Raw genomic sequence first — 19,315 nt, 5'->3', positions numbered from 1 at the left:
CCAAAATGTTGAACATTAAAACTGTAAGACAGAATGTTTCAAAGTTGAATGACATGGGAAGGGGAAGTAACTCTTTGACTTGTCAATCAAAGAAATATTAAAAGCAGCATGTATCTTGATTAACCAGTACATGTGTTTTTATTTACACTACTGACTTTAGTTTTGTGAGAAGACTTCAATAAATAGACTGTTTTATAAATATTTCATTCACAAACCCCATGGTCTTAAAAATATCTAATTGGGGACCAAGAAATCATGAAGAGGAAACCAAAGTTCCTCTTCATCCTAATGATGATATGTGCGCAATGGAGATCACTGAGGGAGTAGCTAGAGAGGGTATAATGTGACGTATTTAACTGTTCCACAATGAGATCACTGAGGGAGTAGCTAGAGAGGGGATAAAGTTACATATTTACCTGTTCCACGGTGAGATCACTGAGGGAGTAGCTAGAGAGGGGATAAAGTTACATATTTACCTGTTCCACGGTGAGATCACTGAGGGAGTAGCTAGAGAGGGGATAAAGTTACATATTTACCTGTTCCACGGTGAGATCACTGAGGGAGTAGCTAGAGAGGGGATAAAGCTACATATTTACCTGTTCCACAGTGAGATCACTGAGGGAGTAGCTAGACAGGGAATAAAGTTACATATTTACCTGTTCCATGGTGAGATCACTGAGGGAGTAGCTAGAGAGGGGATAATGTGACATGTTTACCAGTTCCACGGTGAGATCACTGAGGGAGTAGCTAGACAGGGGATAAAGTTACATATTTACCTGTTCCACGGTGAGATCACTGAGGGAGTAGCTAGAGAGGGGATAAAGTGACATATTTACCTGTTCCACAATGAGATCACTGAGGGAGTAGCTAGAGAGGGGATAAAGTTACATATTTACCTGTTCCACGGTGAGATCACTGAGGGAGTAGCTAGAGAGGGGATAAAGCTACATATTTACCTGTTCCACAGTGAGATCACTGAGGGAGTAGCTAGAGAGGGGATAAAGTTACATATTTACCTGTTCCACGGTGAGATCACTGAGGGAGTAGCTAGAGAGGGGATAAAGTTACATATTTACCTGTTCCACGGTGAGATCACAGAGGGAGTAGCTAGACAGGGGATAAAGTGAAGTATTTACCTGTTCCACGGTGAGATCACTGAGGGAGTAGCTAGAGAGGGGATAATGTGACGTATTTACCTGTTCCACGGTGAGATCACTGAGGGAGTAGCTAGAGAGGGGATAAAGTGACATATTTACCTGTTCCACGGTGAGATCACTGAGGGAGTAGCTAGAGAGGAGCTGCATAGATTCCATGCGGCGGCAAATCTGCTCACCAGGAATACGGCGATGAGCCAGGAGTTTGGATAACGAATCCATCTGAAATAATCACAAATTTCACTAAGGTATTGTATGAAAAACGAAAACTAGGGTTGGGGAGTAGTTTATGTTTTCGAGATCAAATTGGATTTTTCATAAGAAAATAGTTTACACTTAGCGCCAAAAATGCATTGCTCGTATTCCCTAAGACAGTAAAAAAATGGTGTTGGAGAAGCAAAAACAACATCAGAGTAATCAATCTAAAAAAATGTTAGGTGTTATTTTACTACTTGGGTACTCGTGATCCAAACTTTTATACAATTTTACACAAATACCCTTTTCTGCTGATGAAATATAATAACAAACAAACGTCTCAAGCAATTTCTCTCATTTTAGCACTTTTCAAAATGATGTTTCATTTTTAGTTTCGACCACCCACATTTTGCTTTGATAAATCATATTAGTCTTAGTTTAGCTAAATTGGGTTGTGTTACCTAGCCATTTGTTATTCTAGGTCCTGACTTTGCAACTTGTGTCCTGTTTGACATTGAGATTTAATGGCAATCATTAACTGTGTTACATTGTAAAATCTGAATTTGCAGACGTATATAGCATCATTTTAACAACTTTAATCAGATTTGCTTGAATCAGTTTCAGGTTTTGTTTGTTTGTTTGTTTGTTGTTTAACGCCGCACTCAGCAATATTCTAGCTTCAAGTACCACATGCTTGTCACAGAGGTGACTTAGTTGGTGAATCCTGTGGCCAGACTCAGTGACTTTGTTTATTCATGTCTGCTTGTTTGTCTGTTGTTTAACCATGCACTCAGCAATATTCCAGCCATCTTCCCGAGGCAAGGGAGTTAACTGACTATAAAAGTCCAGTTTCCACCCTTGCCAAACTAGGTTGGTATTATGGAGTTACATTTTGGCTGGACTAACGAGTCTATGCATAGTCCAATCAAAATCGATATCCGGTTAGTAAACTGTCGTGCAGATTTCTGTCGATTGCATGATTTGCAAAGCATGTACACCTCCAACACGTTGTCAACATATATTTTCCAAGTCTTTTCACATTTTTAATCGAGGCGCTCACGTGATTTGATGCATTTTGCGTGGTAAAACCTGTTTTATCACAATATAGATCTTGATTATCGAGCAGATCGTCTTGACTGGGCGCCACCATTTTGTTTGAAACAAATGCAAGTGATACGAGAGGTGGAATCCAATTGGTCCATAGGAGAGGCTTATAAGGGATATAACATGTAATAACCACTGGTGGCGCTACTATCGAGCCCAAGAATTCCAGCCTATTTCGGCAAGGGTGGAAACTGGACTTTTACAGTCAGTTAACTCCCTTGCCTCGGGAGGATGTATTCTAACTATATGACGTAGTTTGTAAAAAATCGAGTCTGGACCAGACAATCCAGCGATTAATATCATGAGCATTGATCCACATAATTGACATGCATCAACCAAGTCAGCGAACCTGAACACCCAATTCCCGTTAGGCGCTTCTTACGCCAACCAGACATTTTTTACGGCAAGCATGGGTTGCTGAAGACCTATTCTACCCCGGATCTTCACAGGTCGTTTATGCATGTATTGTACCTCTTTAGCAAGACAGAGTCTAGTATATTTCCTTAAGGACCAGTAAAATCAAATACATTGTCCTTAGGTTCCATGTTATTGTGAGGATGAGCAAAGTAATCTAAATCTGTATGACTTTTAAACTCAGCAATAGATCAACTCAAACCTCTTAGCAAAACCAGCAAGCTAAACAACCCTGCCTGGTACAGTGGTTACCTTCTTGACTGGTTTCTCTTTCTAATTACGCGCACTCACTTGTATGTACACAATAAATGATCTGTCCTTTAAAACCACTTTTGGTCAGCATCATTGTGTCTGGTAGAGATCCAACAGAACAAGTAAATATTTAAGTTGACCTTATCAACAGAAATCCTATTAGTAAATATCACACTTCAACGATGTGTGCAATAAGTGTATATCACCCACACATACTGATGTCACATGATGCAGGTCTGGACATCTGAAGGCAGTGCTTTATGATGACCTTTAGACCTCTCACATGTGAGTGACTCTTCTTGATCACCAAAATAACAAAGGCACAGAGCGAGCACCTTGCTGGACACTCATATCACATGGCTCAAGCTGTGGCAATCTACAGGAACTGTGAGCTAATTATGTAGAATGTGGTCATTCTCTTACACGGCAGTGTCGCTATATGTCTGAAATAATGCCGATGCGACGTTAAATTTTAACTCGCTCACTCTACACGGTGGTCTCATGCATGGCAAAATAAGACTTCAGTTATAGGTAAACTGGTCTGCTGCCATCTAGGATGTCATATGTTATGTGGTGTGGGGACAAACAGCTTTTCAAAATTGTAAATTGTTATCATTCTCATCCCATTCCATCAGCTCTTGCACCCTGACACTAACACATGGATGGCATGGGGCAAGCAGAGGAGCAAGACTAATGATGCACAGGGCAAGACAGGGCCCATGCATCCAAGAGATGCTTATCTGAGAACTAATTACCTATGTTCCTGACCTGTTCTGGACCAGTTTGTGCAGTACTACTTTCCAGCATCCAATTTCATCTCTCAATTTAACAACCGTCTCCCCTCATTGCTACTGGCATAGACTGTCTTACCTCTCCATCTGGTTTCTACCAACTTGTTACAGTGGGTAAAGGTTAAACTGTGTCTACACTGTATTATCTGTAACTTATCACAAAGAACATGGATGTCAAAACTTGCTTACAGAGACAGCATTAGGGCCTTCACCTCCCCATATCTAGTAAGTAATTGCAACATATTCATTTATACCTTTGAAGAAAATGTACTGATATAATCATTTACATACATAATGAAAAGATAAAAGCTGATCTTAAGGTATTTTTTATAAGCACACATTTCTTAATTCAGAAATGCTTTCATCGAGAACAAGGGTTTATCACACAGCATGGTTAAATGATCTTCACGTGAAGCATAAAATAAAGGGTTTATCACACAACATGATTAAATGATCTTCACGTGAAGCATGAAATAAAGGGTTTATCACACAACATGATTAAATGATCTTCACGTGAAGCATGAAATAAAGGGTTTATCCCACAGTATGATTGAACTATCTTCACATGAAGCATGAAACAAAGGGTTTATCACACATCATGATTGAATGATCTTCATGTGAAGCATGAAATAAAGGGTTTATCACACAGTATGATTAAATGATCTTCACGTGAAGCATGAAATAAAGGGTTTATCACACAACATGGTTAAATGATCTTCATGTGAAGCATGAAATAAAGGGTTTATCACACAGTATGATTAAATGATCTTCACGTGAAGTGACAATGGCTGATCAAGGTTATTTTTAAATGGCCAACTAAAAATGCTTAATGTTTAAAGAAAACCTTAAGAAACTGTTATTTAAGTGTATTTCCAGCTTGTTTCTATTATTTCGACCCCAGTTTATTTCTGTTTGCCTGATGTAGGTGAAAATAGTACCAACATGCAGTGAAAATTAATCTTTAGTGGGTCACATTTTTACTTATAGCTGAAAGTGGTTAACTGAGTTAAGAGATATTTCTGTACTAGGTGAAGTTCAAAACATGAAGGGCTTGTTTATAGTCTAATGAATATGTCGGATAACATTAACAACATAAAACACTTTTCTGTAAACTTTGAATTTTTTTGAGTGAGCCCAAACATCCAATCCTTATCTAACTAGAGATGTAGAAACAGAAGATGACACTTGGAGATCAATAAAAATATATTTTTTTTAAAAATATCATGCAGCTACATGTATATTCACAAAGGAAAGAGTTTGGGAATGAAAATTAAAATGAAATGATTCAAAATGGATATTATGTTTGAATGTCAATAAAATAGTTTAGGTTGATTGGAAAAATGTAGTTTGGTCAAAACAATTTTCTTAATGACAGTACTAGCCTAAGGTCACCTGTGGCAGTGTCTTTGTGAATTGTTTAGCATTGTTCAAGGCCATATCAATCAACTGTTCCAAGTGCTGATCTTGATGTACTTCTGTGAGCAGTGAGTTAACATGGAGCTTGAGGACAGATTCATGGTCTACTGTCTGTATTGTAACAAAAGTGAAAAAAAGCCACACAGTACTGTAGGTCATCTGGAGGGGTGGTCGGGTAGCCTAGTGGTTAAAGAGTTTCGCTCGTCACGACGAAGACCCGGGTTTGATTCTCGACATGGGTACAATGTGTGAAAACCATTTCTGGTGTCCCCCGCCGTGATATTGCAGGAATATTGCTAAAAGCAGCGTAAAATCAAACTTGCTCACTCACTCACTCATTCTCTCATCTGGATGTATAATTTTAAAACAAAGACATTGGGTCACTGAACAAAGTTGCTCTCAGCATTGATATTCACTTAAAACTATAATGAAATGAACAAAATATAATGTCATCACTAGGAGAACATGTCGGTCAAAGTTCAGGTGATTCAATCAGACAATTTCACATGGTCAATATGGCTACAGTGGTCCTGTGGTCTGAGGAGACAATGTTTACATTTTCCTGCATTTTGATAGAATATAGGAGCATGGCCAAAGTGCGAAGTTCAAATAAAGGTCATTTTGTCTTTACTATCATTAACTCCACAAGTACAAAATTTTATGACAGTTTGAAGAAAGTGGCTGTATAATGTTCATGTCCAAGTTTCAGCTTGAATTGAAAAGGTAAAATCAAATTCAAAATTTAAGATATCGTAAGAAACAACATACATGCTCAACATGCCATACATGTACCAAGTTTCAATATCTTTTGGCTGAATAACGGCCACAAATAGCTTTTACAGTATGGTTTGCAGTGGTGGCCATATCTAAAAATGTGTTCGCACAAACTGGGGTGTGATCCCCAGACAAACATAAGCTCACTTTGACTTTCAAAAAAGTTAGCTTACACAAAATCTACAGCCTAAAACATGTCATTGACAAATCCCTGATCTTTCCATAGCTCTTGAACACCTCCCAAAACCACTCTCCGAGGAACTAAAGCATGCGCTTTCAGACAATGGCAATTTATCACTGAACTTTTTACCTATATTTTCTGAATTCTCTAATTGCACTGGGGGAAGGTGGTCCCTGTTTGACTATGAAAAAACATTTTGATGTATGGAGTTGCATCCCTTAGCCATACCGCAGTCCCCTTATCGTCAGATCAAATGTCGGCCAAGTCCATTTAATAAGGACAAGGGACATAACTTTAGATTTATTACGCAAGGAATTTTGCTGTGACTCATTGACTGAACAATTTGGCGAAATATTTATGTGAAATTGAGCATCATAAGTTTTATAGATGATTTTCTTTTACACATTGAGCAATTGCTAAAAATTTTGCCGTATAATATGTTGGCAAAGAAAGGTGTGTAAATCTGAATTATTTTTTCTCTCTCAAATTTGGAAAAAAAATAAGATAAGATAAGATAAAATACAAAACTAATGGCCTAAGAAAGAACTCGCTTATACTGTAATCCTTATTAGTGATCCTGTTCCAGTTCTAGTCCTAGATTTATATCATTTAGTCACAGGTTATGCATGACTCCTAAATTCATAAAGAATATGTACTACAAGTCACATCCAACACTGAAAGCAGATTAATAATATCTTCATCACATGATTCATTCTTGATCTCATGTTTCTGAAATGTTGCAAACAAATTAAAACAATATTTTTTTCAAAGAGAAGTCATGGTTTTCAAGCAGATCATGCCTTTGATGTCTTGTCCTATATTAAGATGGACTAAAAAAATAATGTTGAAAAAAACTCAAGTGAAGTTCCATGTGTTTCCAGTAGCATCTTCCTCTGTTTGAGAGTTATTGATTCTCTGTAGCCCCCTCTTGATCTGCCAGTGCAGGCAGCCTGTGTTGTGTCTCTGTATCCCCCTCTTGATCTGCTGGAGCAGGCAGCCTGTGTTGTGTCTCTGTATCCCCTCTTGATCTGCTGGAGCAGGCAGCCTGTGTTGTGTCTCTGTATCCCCCTCTTGATCTGCTGGAGCAGGCAGCCTGTGTTGTGTCTCTGTGGCCCCCTCTTGATCTGCCGGAGCAGGCAGCCTGTGTTGTGTCTCTGCAGCCCCCTCTTGATCTGCCAGTGCAGACAGCCTGTGTTGTGTCTCTGTGGCCCCCTCTTGATCTGCCGGAGCAGGCAGCCTGTGTTGTGTCTCTGCAGCCCCCTCTTGATCTGCCAGTGCAGGCAGCCTGTGTTGTGTCTCTGTGGCCCCCTCTTGATCTGCTGGAGCAGGCAGCCTGTGTTGTGTCTCTGTGGCCCCCTCTTGATCTGCCAGTGCAGGCAGCCCGTGTTGTGTCTCTGTGGCCCCCTCTTGATCTGCTGGAGCAGGCAGCCTGTGTTGTGTCTCTGTGGCCCCCTCTTGATCTGCCAGTGCAGGCAGCCTGTGTTGTGTCTCTGTGGCCCCCTCTTGATCTGCTGGAGCAGGCAGCCTGTGTTGTGTCTCTGTGGCCCCCTCTTGATCTGCCAGTGCAGGCAGCCTGTGTTGTGTCTCTGTATCCCCTCTTGATCTGCCAGTGCAGGCAGCCTGTGTTGTGTCTCTGCAGCCCCCTCTTGATCTGCCAGTGCAGGCAGCCTGTGTTGTGTCTCTGTATCCCCTCTTGATCTGCCAGTGCAGGCAGCCTGTGTTGTGTCTCTGTGGCCCCCTCTTGATCTGCCAGTGCAGGCAGCCTGTGTTGTGTCTCTGCAGCCCCCTCTTGATCTGCCAGTGCAGGCAGCCTGTGTTGTGTCTCTGCAGCCCCCTCTTGATCTGCCAGTGCAGGCAGCCTGTGTTGTGTCTCTGCAGCCCCCTCTTGATCTGCCAGTGCAGGCAGCCTGTGTTGTGTCTCTGTGGCCCCCTCTTGATCTGCCAGTGCAGGCAGCCTGTGTTGTGTCTCTGTAGCCCCATCTTGATCTGCCAGTGCAGGCAGCCTGTGTTGTGTCTCTGTGGCCCCCTCTTGATCTGCCAGTGCAGGCAGCCTGTGTTGTGTCTCTGTGGCCCCCTCTTGATCTGCCAGTGCAGGCAGCCCGTGTTGTGTCTCAATACATTGCCAACAAAACATTTCACTTTCAACACTTTTAACTTCCCAAAACTTAAATGTTTCTCATTAAGGAGTATTCTAAGCAGTGCGAAGCTCCTAAATTTATATCTGAAAAAAAAAAAACACCCGAGTCCTGGCTTCTGTCCAACTTTTCATGTGGAATTTGTTATACGGGCTGATTTCTCAATGAAATCTTTTCCCACATGGCCATTTGGAATTTTAATCACACGAATGGCTGCCATGTTTTTAAATGTGAGTTTGTAATGCATTAAAGAATAGGAACATGAGCTTGCTCTTAATAATGATACATATTTACATGCGCTTCTACATTGAAAGACGGCATGGGGACCATGCCTTGTAGGAGTGGCGGGGTACATCATGCAGATGCTGTATTCACCCCAATAAGCCCCCACCCTCAAACACATTGAAGGAGAGTTACGGGGATGTTTCTCATCCTAAAGCTGGAAGTGATTTCTTTTCTTCTTCTCCACTGCATGTAGTGCAGACTGCAGATAACAGATAAACTGGCTGCACCACATATACTTTACTGGAATGTTACAAGGACAAGACATGATCTCTGACAATGTTAGTTTACTCATCATTAATGTCATAAGTACATTTAACCTTCAACATTACTATAATACAATATAATAATCACCTCAGATTGCCTAATTGACAGTGCAGAGTGGCGCCCCTTGGACACCTAAGATTGTGGGTTCGTTTCACTGTTTGCCCCGATCATGTTTCTAGGTTTTTCACACCAGTATTTTCATTCTTCGAGTTATGAACACATGATATTGTCATCTATAAATAATCTACTTGTATCATCCACATTGGTATCTTCAACAAGAGACCTCTTTGCCTTCTATCTTTAAGATTTACTTTGAACTTTGATTGACAGTTTGTTAGTTTTGGAATGTGGTCTGTAAATAATCAAATCCGGACCAGACAAACCAGTGATTGATATCATGAACAATGTCTAACGCAGAACGATGTACGATGACATGCAGTCAACCAACTCACCAAGCCTGATCACCTGATCCATTTAGTTGCCTTGTACGACCAACATTGGTTGCTGGGTACCCATATGCTTACCCCGAACCTCCATGGAGGTTAAATACAGCAACCATATTACTAATGGCCAGACCAGCCTTCTTCAGTTCCAACTGTAACCGCTGCACTCACATTGACCACAGTAGCTATATACGTATGATTGCAGTGTACACTTGTGGGACCTAAGCCGTTACTGAGTATTGTCAGTATACTTAGTCACACAGAGTTTCAGCTTTCTGGTCCTTGTGGTGTCTGCGAAGACGATCTTTAACCATCCCTTAAATTAGAGTTATCATATGTCAGAATGTTGGTGTTGGTGTTGGTCGGGTCTGGTCCCAGAGAATGACCTTCCTCTTTGGACAAATCGGAAGTGAAATTGAAATTAATAGATTCTCTCCAAAAGTTCTTGCAAAAACAATGACTATGCTTCAGAGTGTTGAAACAAACCCCAACATACAGGCTCACAGTTTAAATAAAAAAAATATCTGGTTTTGTATATCAAATCGTAGGCCACAACATACAAGTCAATATTCCAGCAATATCCCAATGGGGGTTACCAAACACAGGTCATATTCCAGCAATATCCCAATGGGGGTTACCAAACACAGGTCAATATTCCAGCAATATCCCAATGGGGGTTACCAAACACAGGTCAATATTCCAGCAATATCCCAACGGGGGTTACCAAACACAGGTCAATATTCCAGCAATATCCCAATGGGGGTTACCAAACACAGGTCAATATTCCAGCAATATCCCAACGGGAGTTACCAAACACAGGTCAATATTCCACCAATATCACAATGCAGACTACCAAACACAGGTCAATATATTGCACCTATGTGGAAAACCTATCTGAGTCTGTCAGAGGTGAGACAAGCAGTCACATTCACCACTGGACTACCTGCCCTCCCTACAGCTAAGGCTAAGTGGGGTAGCACTGAGGGTCCTGCTGAAACCTGGGTTTGATTCCCCATGTGTACAATGTGGGAAGCAGGTTGTTCACATCTCCTGACATCATTGCTGGTCTCATACAGGGCTAAATGTGGCTGTAACTCAGCCGTGGTCGGGGGAAACTAGAATGGCAGCGAATGATGTTTAGCTGTTTCCACTCAATTAACAGCCTACTTATAACTCTAAACGTAAGTGTGACCCTTCGTTTGTGGAAAGTTAAACCCTCTTTTCTGAGATGCTTCCTCACCTGTTAGAGGTGGGCTGCATCATTCTGCACAAGATGGAGTGACACCTGCCCTCCCTGTGTTTGCCACTGTTTCCGTGTAGAAGTAATTGCACATATTCTACTCCAGACATACAACCTGGCCTGGTAAACCTCGAACATGCCAGTGAGTGGCAACAGAAAACACAGTAAACATCTGTTTGGTAGCAATAAGGGCAAATAAAGTCTTAGACTGAACACTAAGCAGGGCGTGGAGTCATCCCACAGATGACATCCTTACCTTGTCAGCTTGCTGACGAGGTTAACCTCTTTGGTCATGTGGACAAGGCGTCTGACCTCTGATCAGAAGGTCCGTGGTTCAAATCCCATCAAGGGACTTGTAAATTTTATGGTCGCTACATTGGCGACCAACGTGGGGCTGAGCACGTTCATATTAAATTTGAGCAAAATAAGCCTCAGTACCCTACTATGCGGCCCGGGACGTGCCTTCTGTTGACTGGGGAGTATGTAGCAGGGCGTGGAGTCATCCCACAGATGACATCCTTACCTTGTCAGCTTGCTGACGAGGTTAACCTATTTGGTCATGTGGACAAGGCGTCTGACCTCTGATCAGAAGGTCCGTGGTTCGAATCCCATCAAGGGACTCGGAAATTTTATGGCCGCTACATTTAGAATGGTTGATATTCATAAACAGAGGCCTGTGTATTGTGTATGAGGTCGGTGTATGTCACATGAGACTGTTTTCTGAGTAATAGGTAATGTTAGTAGGCCAATGGAAGAAATAAAAGCTAAGAAACAAAGCATCCCAATTCAGCACTTCCTGACAAGTGGAAAGCTAGGAGTCTCCTGTACTTCTGTCTGTAAGTAGTTTCCATCTGAACAGACATGTTATGTAAATTCTGTACACTAACACTAAGTTTGACTGTAGATTATGCAATGTATAAAACATATCAAACGCCTGGTCTCTAATTACCGCTACGCCTCCATTACCAGCTGGATTTGAAAGCTTGTTTAAAGAATAACCACAGGGGCACTTATTAGAAGAAATACGGCACATTTCTCAACACTCATTATATCTCAGGAAAAAATACTATCCCTACCACAAAATCACCAATTCAAAATGCAAGAACAAAATTTAGACACTATTTAAAACGGAAGAAAACGTTTGTCACAGAAACTCTTCAGACATGACTTAAACATGACGAGACTCAAACCATTTTCTCTTTCCAGCTTTCAGTGATTGAAGTCAGAGACTCTGAGTGTAAGCCAAGCAGTACTAACTCAGGTTTCATTAGCTTCCTGTATTTTTAAAATTGTGATTACTCTAAGTTCCCAGTTTAGAGGCCAAGCCTCCGACTTTTATCATCTTGTAAAGGTGTCAATGTACTCAGACTACTCTGGCATAGTTTACCTCTGCTTGCACTAGGAGCCAACTTCCAAACATCCAATCTGCTCTGAGATATTTATACTGAAAAGTGTGATAACTTTAATGATGTAACCACGTTTACAACATATGCTATACACTGTACAAACAGGTAAATATACAGCCTGCTTGTATAATATGTGTTTGGTTCACTGTTGTTGAAATTGAATGTCATTCATAGACTTTTCAACACAATATAAACAGAATATGAGCCAGGAATGAACATATTTCCTGTCATGTTGATTTATATTGTCTTTATTAACCAACAATGTCACTTCTGGGGTACCAGGGTGGAAAAACACAATTTACTTTCTTGGCAGATATTTATAAGGATTTTTCCAACACACAATTCCTTTTTCTTTACAAGATTCAAACTTTTTGCACACACCATGCCACTGATAGTGTAAGATATGGATGTGAACTATCTCTTCATACCTCAAACAGATGGGGGCATGGCCAAAAGAGGTACATTGAAATCCATTTTACATTAATAGATCTGTTATCTACCAAAGAAAAAAAACCAAACTTCTTCCCCGTCAGTTTTGATTCAAACATGGTTGCTAAGATATCAAAGAACGGAAAAACACAAATCCCACATGTTGAACCCCATTGTGGAATAGTTCTAGACATACTCATTTTCACACCACTGACAAGAGATCCAGTGGGACTGATCAGTATGGTGCTGTGATGGACACGTTGAACCAGGGGTCCGGAAAATTTAAAATCCCAATCGGACATTTGCATTTAGGCCACGCCCCCTTCAAATAGTGTATTTTAGTACGACTTTTCACACAGTACAAGTTTACGTATTCATAATATGATGAATTATGAATTGTTTCATGAGTCTGCTCAAGTGTACGCGTTGTAACATTTGGATCGAGACTATTATCTCATATTTGGTTATCACGTGACCTCACGGGAAAAGTTTTTTTTTAAACTCAAGATTTTGAAAAAATATAATTTAATCACAAGAACTAAAATATTTGAATACTTTTTTTACTTGTTCAACGGTTGAACACATGATCAGAACCTGTGGAACCAAATGAGATGACAAATCAACCTGTCTCCCCCCCACCCCCCAATGGCAAAAGGCACCACTCCAGCCCCTGATTAATACATGTACCAAGTTTGGATGAAAACAATATATGTTTTTAAGTTATGCTCCAGAAATGGAATATGAATGGAGAGACGAATGGACGGACAGACAGACCAGATGATAACTACATAAGCTGCATTATATGCTGGGGGGATAACAAAGGGTGTGATATGATAATGACACCTTGTGACACTTGATATGATGTAAGTCGCACAGTGTTTAACTGAATGCCCATGATCGAATATCCGTGACCCATTCTGGTGAACAAAATGAAGAAATGCACACTAAAACTATCTACTCATTGCCTTGACTGACAGTGATCAGTGTTCATACAAACTGCATGTACCCTCACACAAAGGGAAAGCCAATTCCCCACAGAAATAGTCTTTGTTTTTTTCAGTTGTTGCATGTTTCATCAAGGTTACAATATTTAGTAAAGCTTTCAAAATGTGTTCTGGTAAACATGTGGATAAGTGTGATGGATCAGTGACAAATGTGATGTCTCAGGCAATTCCCTGTTTTGACTTGTACCATATGCTCCCATGTTTTTTCAGGTGAACAATTGATTTGCCTTTGCATGTGTTTGTAACCAGTACCACTGGTGGGGCAGGATATGCTCACCCTTTCGTGAGCACTGGTATCATTACTGTTTGATAGTGGTTCATAAACACATGTTCATAAAATTAGATAGAATCGTACAATCGACTTTGCTTTTAAATTTTTTCCCACTTTTACCTAATTTCTATGAATGTAAGTCTAAACATGAAGATAGAAACATACCATACATCATTCCATCATGTTCCACGATCTACTCTGTATATTATTTCTCCAAATATAATGTGTGTCCTGGTTTTGATAGAATAGATGCCTTGTGTGGCCCTGTTACACATCCTGCAAAGATTTGTTTGTTTGTTGTTTTATGCTGCACTCAGCAATATTCCAGCTATAGGACAGCGGTTATCCTGCAAATAAGTCGACGCACGTGGAGCCATCAAGCAGACCGTAATTAGTCATGGTCATCTGCCCCAACTACTTGCACATAACATAGACAAACATATTGCTGCCTCCAATATGAACAAGAATGTCAGGCATTTGGTGGTTCTTGATAAACTTTGTCCATATACAGTTGAGCCTCATCAGTCTGGACACTGTTTGTCTGGAATCTTGTCTACCACTCGATTACTGCCTTGATGACTACTACTTATACATTAAATACTGGTGAGGCAAGGTCTTTTGGTATGATTTGCCAGGGATCGAACACCCGACCTTCCTTGTTCCTTGCAAACACTCTACCACAAGACCTGAGAGTCGTTCACATTATTTAGTAAGATGCATACACATTAAGACATAACTGATACACATCAACACAAGAAATCTTAGCGGTAACCATAGAGTCCAGCTGTAGTATTCAATAGAGTGAAACCTTTGTAGTCCAGATCCTGTCAACTGGAACCCCACCTTATAGACAATTATTGCTAGGAACATCTGTCTAAACATAGTACACCACACCACAATGTTAATCTGGAACATTATTAGTTTGGGTGATTTCACGAGGAACTGACGACCAATTATCTGTTTTCACATTACTGTACTTGAGACATTTTCAGCCTTATTAAGTTACAATGTAGAAAACAAGTTCTTATAACAAGTATATAGTAGTAACTGACACTTACCTGGAATATGAAATCCTTAGTGATTAGTTCAGGGTTTGGAAGCACTGAGCGATCAGCTATCACAGCCATTCGAATTTGATCACCATAAGTAAGGAAAGAAATGGCGACCGCCACCTTCTCCAGTGGTGGTAGCCAGTACATGACACACTTAATCTCACGTGACGCAAATCTCAAGTTGGTTTCTGGACCAGCCAGATTCGAGATTAGACATGTACACTTGCTATATATATTGTTCCACAGTTTTCTGTACAAGGATTTGGGCAGAGTGGCTGACGTGAACCACATTGCGCCTTTAATCACTGCTGCCTCTGGAGATCGTTTGAAGTGATCCATTGTCATTTTCAGTTCCCACAGGCGTGGAATAGCACCTTCTGTGTTGGTAGGTAGAGGTAGGACTATGAATGAATACTTACTCCCCATCTCCGACCTATGTCTCGTGTCTGTATGATGAAAGTCAAATGGAATGGCACACTGCATATCATAAGGGTTCCCTATTCCGCTAACTTGTAGATACGACCTAACATTTCCTGCTGTGACAGACATAAGAAGCTCATTCATGGTACATCTGGAGACTTGTTTTATGCGTGTGGCAGATCTCATGCTGAACGGAGCTGACCACGCTACAACCATGTCGCCAGATGGATGGACATGGCGGCCATGTAGCAGGTTGAAGTCTTCCCTCATACACAAGTACTTACAACAGAAGGTCAAGGGTCCGAAAAGAAATGCTCTGAATGTTCCCAGAAAGGCTGGTCCACTTCCAAGAGGAGATGAAGGAGGGGAGACTCCCTGGGAATCAACCAGCGCCTCCTGGAGGATGCGGATCATGGAGACACCATCTGTCATGCTTGGGTGCATCCGGAACAGGAGCGCCGTGTCTCGCTGTGGGCCGAAGTTGTGATAGACTTGAATCTCCCACAGCGGATGGTCTTCTGGGAGGGGCTTAGATGCCATTTCTGATATATATTCCTGTAAATCTTCCAACGATGACAAACGAACAGATGCATTGAATACATGATTGTTGATGAAAAAATGATAGTCGTCCACCCATGCATACCCACAACAAAACGGTACAATCTTTTCACTGAAACGTGGGTACAGCTTGTTTCCGCGTCTGTCTTCTGCAGTAATGACACGGGCATTGATGAGGTCACGTATGCGGTCGGTGTCAAGTCCAGCTTGTATGATAATAAGACTTTGAACAACGACAGGATTTGCGTTGCTGGATTTGTGAAGCCAGATGCTCTCCGACGATGACAGATGCTCGTTGCAGCAGAAAGCACAGCAATGGTTACAGAATCGGCAACAGTAGCACACGTCACACATTCTCTTCACAATCACACACACTGGAACCATGAGAGCCACCAGGATCACAACGGGGCCAAACAGGAGTAAAGAAACAAGAAGCAGTAGAAATGTTGTACAGCAATTAAAACATACACTCTTAGACGTCACATGAACTATCCTCCTGAAAGGGGCACTCGGAAATCCCAAACGTACAAAGTGTCTTTGAAATCCTTCTGATGTGGAATGTACTGACCGGGGGTTGTCGGAGACACGAGACATGTCGATGTGGACCTCCTCCGGTCGCTCAGGTCTTTCGACCTTGAATGTGACCTTGGTTGGTGATTGCACTGCTGTTGGTTGTCTAGTGATGGGTGGTTCCGTACTGCGTGCTGCTTTAGTAATCTCATTATTTGGAACCTCATAATTTTGGCTTGTTGGGACTTTAGGTGTTTCACTAATATTCACTGTAGTATCTGCTGGGTTTTGTGGTTTCTGATTGTTTGAAGTTTCATTTTTTTTACCTTCTTTCTCAATCTCGACCTTTTGAGCTGTTGAGTCATTAGTTTTTTTGTTTTCTTTCTTGTCCGTTTTGGGGAGAGTGGAGTCTTCCGGTGTTTTGGTAGACTTAGTCTTACTCTTGGAGGAGTCATTGTTTTGGTCTTCCTTGGATACCTTTGGTTTGGAATTATTTGAATCTTCAACCTTTTGGCTTCCCTTGAGCAAGGTCTTTTTGGAATCCTCAGCTTTCTTTGCCTTCTTCAAGGCTGCATCAGTGACTTGGGTGATCTTAATCTGAGGTTTGGATATTTTTTGACTTTTTTGATTTTTGGCAGGAGTAGCGGTCTGACTTGTTTTGGACTGTGCCTTCTGAGATGTATTGGCTTTCTGACCCTTAGCTGACTCTACTACCTGGGTGAGATTGAAAGGACTTGCTCCTGGAAATTTGGGTAACACAGCTGGATCAATTATTCTGTCAGGTTGTCTTGGAAGACTGCCCCGTTTGTCCACATCCAGTTTCAGCCTTTTCTTTTCAACTTTGTAGACCTCCAGCCTGTTGCCTGTTGTCTGACTGTTGGCAACAGGTTTGGGGGAGACGACTTCATGGCTGCGGCTTGAAGACTGCCCTTGTAGCCTACCACCAATCCTCAACTTGGCATCGGCATTATTAGAGCGGCCAGTCTGGTCATGATGGCTTTCTTGGCCACCACTTCTTTCCATTGGACGACAGCCGAGTCCATCACATACTCATCTCCGTGCTAACTGAAACAAAAACAAGGATATTAGTTGAAATCAAGGGTATATCCTTTTCACTATATTGCCAAGGGCCTTTCCTCACAATACTATCACAGTTCTATGCAAAAGTATAAGATTGGGTATCATGTAAACAAACTAAGGACTTGTGGGTGAATCTGGGATTTGAACCCACAATCAGTGGATCCTGGGGCAGCTAAGGGATACAACTCTGTACAAGATGTGGCACTTTCGGCTTTTACAGATTTAGTCCATTAATCCCAGGGAAGGAAAGCCTGAGTAATAATTTTATATTACAGGATTGTTAGACATTTTGCTGCCTTTATCTTCAGGATTTTCACAGTTTTTACTCACACACTTTCACTCACCTTATCATGCAATTTGACAAGTAATGTTGTATAAAGTATTATCAAATATTCATCTTAGAGATAGATCCTCATATCACATCACAGTAACAAAGTACGGACATAGAGAATAGACTCACTTGTACCAAAGTGGGGAATAACAGGACAGGCATTGTGAAAAATGTTTTATCCACAAGGCTACCTTACCACCGTATTTCTCAAATTACAACAAAGGTTTAAAAAACAAGTTGTAATTACATAAATACCATATAGATTTTCACACCTCCGCAATTTATAACAAAAAAATGTAAAGTGTAAAGGGGTATTCCATACGTCAACACAAACAACTGTCAAATGACACAATAAATTTCTCATCGATGGGAAAGCAATACAAATAGTGAAAATAAACACTCCCACCATAACTCAAGCAAGAACATCACAGTACTGACATCATGTTGCAACTAAGATATGTTATCTGAAGCAACATATTTGATTGGAATTAGGTACACAGCCCTCCTGCCCACTCCAGACATACCTGAGCACTGAAATCCTACAAGTATCTCCACAGGCGTCTAAGTCCCATCTGGAAACCTTTCTCCACTAAACAAGGACAAGTAAAAAACAAATATCACAGTACCTGGGGCAAAAGCAAACACACAATCTTTCTACCCACGATGCACCTGTGATGAAAGTCGAGCCGTGACCCACTGGCATGGATTGCTACCCCCCCTGCCCCTGCCCCCCAACCCAGGCTAACCCAGTGGAATACATTCCTGATACCTGGTCAGTTACAGATGGAATATTGGTTCATGCAAGACTTGAACACATGGCCATTACAACAGCAGCATCTGTGCATACACTACCGGTTAAAAACAGATAAATTATTGGTACTCTCATCTGATGCTCAAGGCGTGCACTTGAACATACCACGATAAACATAACTTGTGCACTTCATAAGCAGAGGGTAGGGCATGCCTTTGCCCAATAAATGTTCACAGGTAATTCAGACCACATTTTCAAAGATCACAGGTAATTTTTCACCCATTTCATATTCTCGGAAAATTAACGTGTAAATTAGTTTATACTTTTTCGAGACAAGAAATAATTCATTCTTACTTAAAATCTGATAGTGACATCAACCATATCACTGTTACATTTATGTTTTGGCATGTATAAAATAGGTCTGCGCCTCACATTCTTGCTGCTTGTAAACTTGGTAACAACTTGTCAGACGGACCATCTATGGCATTTCTTGATTGTTTTAGGCCGTTCCCCAAATTTACAGCATGGTATTTTCCAGTTTCGATAAAAAATGATAAAGAATATTAACCGTTGACAATAAAAAAAGACATTTCATTGAAAACTTTCAATTTATCCGCAAATTCACAATAACAGGACTGTTGAGAAATAACATATTACAGCTTATTCTTAATGTGAAATATCAAACAACAGCATATTTAAAGGGCCAATAACATAATGATATAGGTATTCCCGATCTGCATAAACAAACTGGTCCATTACAGATATACTGTTTGTTCACTCTTTGGCTGCCAAAGACGTGCACTTGAACACACTGCCAATTGGTATGCCATACTATGTGGTTAGAATAGTCCCACA

General features: G+C 41.0%; 1 protein-coding gene across 3 annotated transcripts in view; it reads right to left on the bottom strand.

The window, feature by feature from the left end:
• Window positions 1–19,315, bottom strand: part of LOC139474743 (uncharacterized) — a 94,387-nt gene that overhangs the window by 4,445 nt on the left and 70,627 nt on the right. For all 3 annotated transcript variants that reach the window (XM_071257859.1, XM_071257861.1, XM_071257860.1), the window contains exons 2-3: window positions 14,817–17,363; window positions 1,257–1,376 (exon numbers count right to left, since the gene is read on the bottom strand). In XM_071257859.1, the coding sequence (XP_071113960.1) occupies window positions 1,257–1,376; window positions 14,817–17,321 (2,625 nt within the window). In that variant the 5' untranslated portion in view covers window positions 17,322–17,363. The remainder of the gene's footprint in view (window positions 1–1,256; window positions 1,377–14,816; window positions 17,364–19,315) is intronic.

The sequence above is a fragment of the Haliotis cracherodii genome, unplaced genomic scaffold, assembly GCF_022045235.1.
Source record: "Haliotis cracherodii isolate W230 unplaced genomic scaffold, xgHalCrac1.p SCAF_3, whole genome shotgun sequence".
In the NCBI taxonomy this organism is placed as follows: domain Eukaryota; kingdom Metazoa; phylum Mollusca; class Gastropoda; order Lepetellida; family Haliotidae; genus Haliotis; species Haliotis cracherodii.
Note: the sequence above shows the minus strand (reverse complement) of the source record. Positions and strands in the feature narration are given on the sequence as shown.